This window comes from Hoplias malabaricus, chromosome 13 (genome assembly GCF_029633855.1).
Source record: "Hoplias malabaricus isolate fHopMal1 chromosome 13, fHopMal1.hap1, whole genome shotgun sequence".
NCBI lineage: Eukaryota > Metazoa > Chordata > Actinopteri > Characiformes > Erythrinidae > Hoplias > Hoplias malabaricus.
This window is the reverse complement of record NC_089812.1, coordinates 22057660-22066809: the sequence shown is the minus strand read 5'-3', so window position 1 is coordinate 22066809 and position 9150 is coordinate 22057660. Positions and strand designations below refer to the sequence as shown.

The 9150-nt window shown below is 40.3% G+C and overlaps 1 protein-coding gene across 4 annotated transcripts; it reads left to right on the top strand.

The window, feature by feature from the left end:
- The first annotated feature begins 209 nt into the window (after positions 1-209).
- Positions 210-8676, top strand: ifi35 (interferon-induced protein 35). 4 transcript variants are annotated; one of them, XM_066642440.1, is made up of 11 exons: positions 211-245; positions 747-779; positions 1121-1174; positions 1435-1503; positions 2643-2801; positions 3255-3371; positions 3958-4102; positions 4469-4575; positions 5705-5891; positions 6818-6927; positions 7704-8676. In XM_066642440.1, the coding sequence occupies exons 2-11, from the start codon at positions 765-767 to the stop codon at positions 7902-7904; spliced, it is 1164 nt and encodes a 387-aa protein (XP_066498537.1). In that variant the 5' UTR covers positions 211-245; positions 747-764; the 3' UTR covers positions 7905-8676. The 4 variants fall into 4 exon arrangements, with proteins under 4 accessions (XP_066498540.1, XP_066498537.1, XP_066498538.1 ...); XM_066642441.1 differs by lacking the exon at positions 211-245 and adding an exon at positions 305-418; XM_066642443.1 differs by lacking the exon at positions 1121-1174 and having other exon boundaries at positions 210-245.
- The last annotated feature ends 474 nt before the right edge of the window (positions 8677-9150 follow it).

The window sequence follows — 9150 nt, the reverse complement described above, 5'->3', positions numbered from 1 at the left end:
AGAAAATAACGTTATATGGGAAATCTTATATAATAAAAAAAAGTTAAAATTGTGACATAGCAAGTGTTTCCAAACTGTTTTACGTCGCAGGCGTTATGGCAGTATTCTGAAACAGTCGCAGAATAAATGTAAACACACGTTTACTCACTTAGAGAACTAGATGAATATTTAAACACCTCTCTGTGACGTCACCGTGAACCGTGCTGAGGAAGAAACGAAAGCGAAAGCGAAGAAGCGCAGTGACGGTGAGGACTCTGGGTTTTCGCTCTCTTAACCAAACACGGCTTTATTTTATAAAGGGTGAAGACAGGGGACAGTGCAGGGGGTTAAATCAGGATTATAATTCACAAACAAAAGGGCATTGTATTAGTTTTACAGGAAGAGAAACGGGTAAGACAACGAGACTGAGGTTGGTAAGGTAAGGTGGTGATGTCAGAAAGGGGAAATTAGTACTCTATAAAATGAGGTTCTTTATAAACTTAATGACCTAAGGATTGGTGTTTGGTGTTTAAGGGTTTTAAATATTTGCTACAATTTCCAATCAAATTCCTATAGCAAATATGTCGTTATCATTTCCTGCTTGGTGTACGACCTGCTGTAACAACTTTCGTTTTCTCTCAGATTGTTTTGACATCATTTTCTGATTAATTCGTTAACTCTCCTTTTGATGATGTTTCATACATTTTCTTATTTTTTTGCACACGGTTATCATCAGGCAAATCTCTAACACATTGTTGTTTTAACAGGATTATTTGCTGTCCAACATGTCTTCGGATGAGGTAAAAGGCCATGGATCATAGCACTGACATCATACATCTCTATACACTATACAAGAAAAACTTTATGGACACCCTCCTAATTATTAACTTCAATATTTATTTAATTGCTGATAGATATAAAATCAAGCACATAGCCAGGTAACTTCCATAAACACATACTGCCAGTAGGATGGGCTGGGCTGAAAATCTCAGGGGCTATAAATGTTGCATTAACAAGCAGGAATGTACACTGATCAGCCATAACATTATGACAACGTCTTAGTTTCTACACTCACTGTAAATTCTCTCAGTTCTCCAATTTCAGACTGTTGTCCATCTGTTGCTCTGCATTCTTGTTTTAGCCTTCTACCACCCAGTTCGTCAATGGTCAGAACAACAGGACCCCCACAGAGCAGGTATGGTTTAGGTGGTGGATAATTCTCAGCGCTGCAGTGACACTGACGTGATGGTGGTCAGTCGAGCAGTATCTACTCATATCTAACAGGGTGAAAGGGAGCTAACAATGTTTACAGAGCAACAAATGGAATACAGTGTAATTGTAGATCTACAGTGATCATGTATGGTGCACAGTACCAAAGATAAACTTTGAATGCTTTTGGGATTACTCAGTGTATACTGTATTCTACAGTCTGGATATGTTTTATATTTTGTGCAGGATTTCTCTATTGTAAGTGATGAACAAATTAACCTTCAGATGATCCAGAAGGACATTGAAAAACTCAAGGTTTGTAATTCTCAATAAAGATGTAAAGGCTTGTATAATGGTGAGCTAAATTAAAGGACTTGGACAAGAATGTAAACATAGTTACATTAATTAATTAATTAATTAATTAATTCAATCATTATCTGTAACTGCTTATCCAATTCAGGGTCGCGGTGGGTCCAGAGCCTACCTGGAATCATTGGGCGCAAGGCAACATAGTTACAGTGTCTAATTTTTCACTTATTCATATTTTAATAATATGTTGTTGTTGCTGCATGCTAGTTTTAACAGTACCCACCCATTTTATTTATTTATTTATTTGCACAGCTTGTTAAATTTGTATATTGAGGCTAGGGCATTAGAAAAGAAAACATTCATTAATTATCTGTGACCGCTTATTATTTTTTTAAACCAGTTCAGGGTCACGGTGGGTCCAGAACATACCTGGAATCATTGGACGCAAGGCAGGAATACACACTGGAGGTGGCGCCAGTCCATCACAGGGCAACACACACACTCACACCTATGGACACTTTTGAGTTGCCAATCCACCTACCAACAGGTGTTTTTGGACTGTGGGAGGAAACCCACACGGACACGGGAAGAACACACCAACTCCTCACAGACATGAGCACCCGTTCTATAAAGCAGTTCTATAAAGTGCTTCACATCTAATAATAATAATAAAGATAAGTTTAATATCAATATTCAAAATAATTTTTCAAATAAGAATATTTTTGTGTCATTTAATTGGTGACACCACTTTGTAGAGGGCGGCAATCACACAGCTGTAGGGACCTGAAGGTTGTGGGTTCGAGTCCGCTCCAGGTGACTGTCTGTGAGGAGTGTAGTGTGTCCTCCCTGTGTCCGTGTGGGTTTCCTCTGGGTGCTTCGGTTTCCTCCCACGGTCCAAAAACACACGTTGGTAGGTGGACTGGTGACTCAAAAGTGTCCATAGGTGTGTGAGTGTGTGAGTGAATTTGTGAGTGTGTGTCGCCCTGTGAACAACTGGCACCTTCTCCAGGGTGTGTTCCAGCCTTGTGCCCAGTGATTCCGAGTAGGTTCCAGACCCACAGCGACCCTGAATTGAATAAGTGCTTACAGACAATGAATGGATGAATGTATGTTGTAGGTTTACTGAAGTGTTTATAAATCCACAGGTGCAGTATGAAACCCTGCTGAAGGATCACAAGCTTTTCTCTGACGGCATAGAGAGTAATCACAAATATACTCAAGAGTTCCAGCAACGAGCGGTGAACCTGAAAAGGAATCTGGACAATGACAGAGTCGCTCAAGCAGAGACAGTCAAGAAAGAGCAGGTCAGATTATAATCCACCTTTAAAGGTGCAGTCAGTACTTTTTACCAACAAAAAGTACCATGCAATGTGATTTTTTTCATTTTTAAATAAATTTTATAAAGTGCAAAACACATGAGAAGAAGAATCAAATTGTTTACTGTACGTTTATGCTCCATATGGTGGGTTTTCTGAATGGGAGTTGCCATGTTTAAAACATGTATGGAATCCCTGACATCTAGGCCACCAGGTGTCAGTATAAAGTGTTTCATACATGAAGAAATTATTTATTGATATTTAAAAATACCTAAATAAGGACAATGCAACAAAAAATGTTAAAATTACATGAAATCTAATTCACTTTCAGGACCATGTCACCAAAAACAAGGACCTTTTAAGAGTGGGGTTCCAGCGCCGGTGTGTATGACACTGATGGCAATAAATAATAATAAAAGTGTGTGGCTTTTCTGTGTGTAGCTGAAGCTAGACGCTGTAAAGCAGCAGAACATTTTGCTGAAGACAGAGCTGATGACTATGGATCAGAAACTCAGAGACATGGAGGAAACCAACCAGAGCCTCAGGCAGCAGACTGAGGTTTGGAGAAGAACTTATATATTTTAGGGATCACATATTGTCCCTTTAAATTTACACTACTGATTTTGTTTACAGAAAGTAAAGATTCAAGTTACAAGGCATTGTTTAGTCTCAGAGAGAATCCGCTTCTGGAAAAGTCAGTCATTTTGTAAACGGAACTAAACACCATGATGAGTTTATTTTCTTAAAGCTTTATTTAACCGAGGGGAAAAAAACATTGCCATTGAATACATTTACATGGTACAGCCATGATCTGATTTCTGCAGTTGTCTTATTATTTAAATAATCAAGAATGGTCAGTGATAACATTTGAAATATTGTGTGCTTTTGTCAGCTAAAGTAACTCCAGGAGCATCAACACATTACAAATTCTGGATTTTATTGTATTTCACAAAAGGTATTGAGGGTTTTATTTTTGAGTAAAGTTTATAACATAACATGAGCTAAAATGTGTTTTAAAAAGCAAATGTCCCATTTCAAACTTCCTTTAAGTGATAATCAGCTACTGTTAGAGCGAGACACTTGGTCTAAGTTCAGACATAAATGTGATGCTGAATGCTGATGTGTGCGCACTGGTTCTGTCCAGGTGTCCACTGCGGTGCCAGAAAAGAAGGTGGTGTTTACTGGAGAGACGGCTAACGGCGCTCAGGCTTTGAGCTTTGATATGAAACCTCACATCGTTTACACCATGGAGGGAGGGACAGCTCTCATCACTTTCGAGGAGGAGGAAGGTTAGAACTCTATCAATCACACAACATAATCGTTTTGTAGTGGACAAAGCAAAAGAACTATAGATGTAATTAACGAGACAGAAGTGATGGTGGGGTTTGATTGAAATTCTTCGTTCTGGAGAAAATTAACAAGTCGAAAGTGTTCACAGTGTTTGTGAATGGAACCAGATATCTATCTCTGAACAGTCCTTACAGAAGGTTATTAAAGTTAATGATTATGAACACACTGCTAAAGCCTGAGACTTCTTCAATACACTTCTTGCAGAAATGTTTTGAAATAACACAAACATGCATATATATATATATATATATATATATATATAGTTTGTTTGTGTACTGACGTGCTTTCCTTCGTTCCTTCCTCAGTGACTGAGAAAATCCTGGCTCTAAAGGAGCACGAGGTGTCCCTGGGTGACTGTAGGATCGTGGTCCAGGCCGAGCCAGTGCGCTTCCTCGTGCCCTCAGGAGTGGAGGTACTGCAGAGTCTCCCAACCGCAACCAGACTATGGCTAATTTTCCATATTTTGTTGACATTTGGTTAGAGCTGAATCAGATTTCCACCAACTGAGCCAGATTTACATTTATGGAAATTTGATTATAATTAATGTAAGGAATTGCTTTACCTTTGTTGCGGGGTGTTAACTGGGTGAGCTGCCACAGTCCTGAGTAGGACCCAAGGGCAGGAGTTTTATATCTCAAAGCAGTTAGAACTCAGGAGAAAAATATATCTAAAAACCAGTGCACATGGGAATTGAATTTTGGCCAACAAGTCACACGACTTTACCACTCAAGCACCACAAAAACAAGCCCCTTATTGGAGACAAAAAAAAAAAACTCCAAGAGGAAAACTGGCCAAACAGAGAGGAACAGGAAAAAGAAAAGAAACAAGGATTTCCAAACTGAAAGTATAGAAATAAAGAAAACAAAGAGGAGAAAGCTGAAGGTGAGGAAGTCAGGAGCCTCACCTTCTAGAGAGGGAGAGATTAAACCTTTCCTATTAAAGGTTTGTTTCAGGCAGGAAAAATTGTCAAGAACACATTGAGAGAAAAAGATGAGGGGGATTTGGAAAACTCTCAGCCCTCTATCAAAATTACCAGCTGTTTCTTACTGCTCAGGTTGAGACAAAGACCCAGCACTGAACAACGCCACCTCTGGGTCTAAAAATACTCTCCCCAGGTGTGAACGCTTGAGTCTGATTAGCTTTGGGGATGAGGGAGTGCACCCCCCTCTAGTGGCAGACGAGCCAAACATTCTGTTACAGAACTGTTACAGTTTGTACTCTTCTGGGAAGAGTTTATCAGGTTCTGAATCTGGACTAGTTCTGGATGACAATCACCACTCCAACTCATCCCAAAGGTACTGGGTGGAGCTTCATCGATCCAGAACATGCACTCACACTGCTCCATAGCCTTTATGTTCCTCTACACAGCCTGCATCAACAGGTTTGAGAATGCACTTGAGACTGTGGTGTGGATCACAATTTAAAAATCTGCACGTTCCACACAGTTAACCCAATTATAAGGAGAGGTGTTTGAAGGAATATTTTGTGTAGTGGTGCAGTGTGAGTGTGCTTCATTTTGCTTTCTATTCTCCCTGGTTCAGATGGACACTCAGGTGTGTCCACGACGAATTCTCGTCTCCAATCTTCCAAAGAATGAGAGCGTGGACAGAGTCCTTGACAAACTGGAGATTTACTTCTCCAAGAAGAAGAATGGAGGAGGAGAAGTGGAGGACATAGACATGCTGGACGACTCCGGGAATGTGGTCATCACATTTGTGGACGATGACGGTACGTACATGTCACGACGGGGGGTGTGTATGAGTAGTCAAGGAGCAAGGGAAGGGAGGTAATTGCAGGAGACTTTTAATAAACAGAACAATGGAACTAAACAGAGAGACTCGGGAACTAGACAAAGGGACTAAACACAAGGGGTAGACCGCTAAGCACAAAACACAAGGGCTAAACACAAAGGCTATAAACATAGAACCAAAACCTAGCAAACATACATACTACCACAATGACCCACAATCAGGAACCGCTGACATGGACTATAAAAAGACAACACAAACAAGAAACACCTGGGACAGATAACGAAGGGGCAGGAACACAAAGGAGGCACAAGAGGGAGGAGCAAAGGCAGAGACAAGGAAGACAAAAACCAAACAAAGAGCCATGTGCTTATAAACACATGACAACCACAGGAAACAATGAGACAGACAGCAGGAACACACTAGACAGGGCTATACATGACAGTACACCATACACCCTGGACTGAAACTGACTAACTCACACCAAATATCACAGCCATTCAACAAATACATCACAGCTTTTACACCAGCTAATAGACTCCCTGTGCCACTCAGAAGCCTGTAAATGTTTATTTTTAACATGAGGAGTCACGCTAAAGGTGGAGCTATGAGCAGAGGAGGGATGATAGTGATGTGAGACAAAGGGTGATTAAATGCAGTTTAGCATTTACCAGAAAGAGCATCTACAAGTAAACAGCAAAATTACAAAAGATTAAAGCTAAGAGTTGTAAGTTGATACACAGTGTCTGAACCAGAGTGAGATACAGAAACAAACTGTTTCCCAAAAGACAAGAATTTGTTTATTTCCTGAGCCTCATTTTACAGAAGTTCCTTCAACTGTCTCAAACACAGAATCTCTCTCCCACTGCCCCCCGACCTCTTTATTGTTTTCCTCAAACTATGTAGTTGCTAAAGGCCTTACGGATAAACAGACACATGAGGTGGAGTTGGAAAGAGGAAAGAAACTAAAAGTGAAGGTCACTCCCTTCCTCAACGGAGGCATCACACACCTACAGGTAAGAGTCCCATGACTTTAGCCTGATCAGCTCAGAACTGGGCTTGTAACCGGAAGGTTGTCAGTTCGATCCTAATGACTGAAGTGCCCTCGAGCAAGGCACTTAACCCCTATGCTCCCTGGGCGACGTGGCTATGGCTGCCCACTACTCTGGGCATGTGTGCTCAGTGTCCACTAGTGTGTAAGTTTCACTGCACGGATTGGGTTAAATGCAGAGAACAAATTCCTCTGTGTGCAAGCGCAGCGGCCAATAAAGTGATTCTAAGAAGATAAATAATGATTATAAGATATAGGTAAGATATAATTTCTGTTGATTTCATACGGCCCATTTCATCTCCAGGACTTTTAATTTTTTTCTTATTTGACACAGTTCTATAAAGAAAGATTACAGATATCCCCCTCTATGTAACGTAGATTTAAGAAACACAACTGGACTATAACACCACTGCTGTACCTTTAAATGTGCATTTACACTGGTTGCACCTTTAGTGAATAATGCACCTGTACAGCACCTTTTTCTTTCAGAGAGTGTACATTATTCCATATAAAAGCTTTGGAGTACAGGAGAATATTACAGAAAAACTCTATACTAACACTATTTTAAACATAACAGTGGGGGTGCCCACTCGATGGAGTGTAAACTGGTCATTTGAAGGATTTCAAAGCAGTTTAAAGCGAGATACACTTGAAAATGTGTAAAACTCAAAACATAATCAATTTTATAATCATTGCTCCTTTCCCCCTGACCCTGACCTTGAATCCCTGTGTTGTCCTCAGACGTGTAACGCAGTGTGTGATAAGACAGTTCTCCTGACGGGAATCCCGCCTGTGATGGACCTGGACAATCTGCAGGACCTGCTGGAGATCCACTTCCAGAAATCTGCCAACAGCGGTGGAGAGGTGGACGCCATTGTGTACAACCCAGTGGGCCAGAGGACCCTGGCCGTGTTCCAGGAGGATTCTTCCAAAGACGAATAGAACCAGAGAGAGAAAGGACAGAGCCGTCTGACTGCAGATAAACTGGGGCAGGCTGGGTATATGCTGACTACAGACATAGGTTTAATATTACAGGTCCAGAACATCAAACCATGGCCTTAATTTTGGTCCAAAAACAGTGAATCAGATCAAAATATATCACCCTACAAGTCCACATTGATCATCGATGCCCTTAAGATGCATTTCCCAACACACAGTTTTAGGGGAATGTTATGCTGAAACATAACAGAAATAAAAGGCATCTGGTCTGCAGCTACATTTGACTAAACATAGCTTTCTGAGTGTGTTTAGGGGAAGCCTCCTCTTCTGTTTAAGTTTGAAGTCTTCATTGCGGGTGCTTTATCGAGGAAAGTGTTTCACTGACATGTACGCAACATACACACATTTATTCATAATGACATGCCATATAGATCTTCTGTGTATGCAGAAATATATTACATATCCATAAACAGATACACATGAAAGTCCAAAATCATGATGTCCAAACACATTAGAGGGCTCAGTACAAGGATAAAATGTGTCATTTATGCTCTTTAATTTCTGGAACAATTAAGTGATGTGATACGTTAAAAAATCAATCAAAACCCATTGTTCACAGAAAGTACAGAGTGAACAATAGACCACTAGCATTCTTTCTACAAAAAAATTATATCAATCATTTAAAGTGCTTAAATAAACAAAAAGACAACCTTTTTCAGCTTGTTCTGGCTCTTCTCATGTTTGATTTTTCCTGTGAGCTGATTGGCTGATTTAGCAAAGGGAGGGACTTTTCAAAGGGTGGTTTGAGCGGTTGTTAGTGAACTAGACCTCTCCTCTATGTCCCGTGCGCTTAAAGCCTTGCACACTGCCACCTAGTGCTCCTTAAGTTCAGGGTTTTGCTGCTAATATGGCCCTGAAGAGAAGAACAGCATTAAACCTTTATCTGTGATACCTCAAATGCATATAAGCAATATCAAAAATGTAATTTTTAGGCTCATGCTGGAGTATTTCCTGGAGCTGGGTGGAGGATTTCTAGTAATTGTTGGAGAATGAAGCTGTATTTCAAGAATAAAGTTAAATATTTTGGGAATACATTCATAATATTGTTTTAAAAAGTGGCAATGTTTTGGTAAAAAGTTTGCATTGTGAGGGTGGAGTGCAGTTATTCTCAGTGAAAGTCGCTGTGTTTTGGCTAAAAGCTGTAAAATCATTAAGCGCTGGTAATTTGACTGGTTCCAGTCCAAATGAA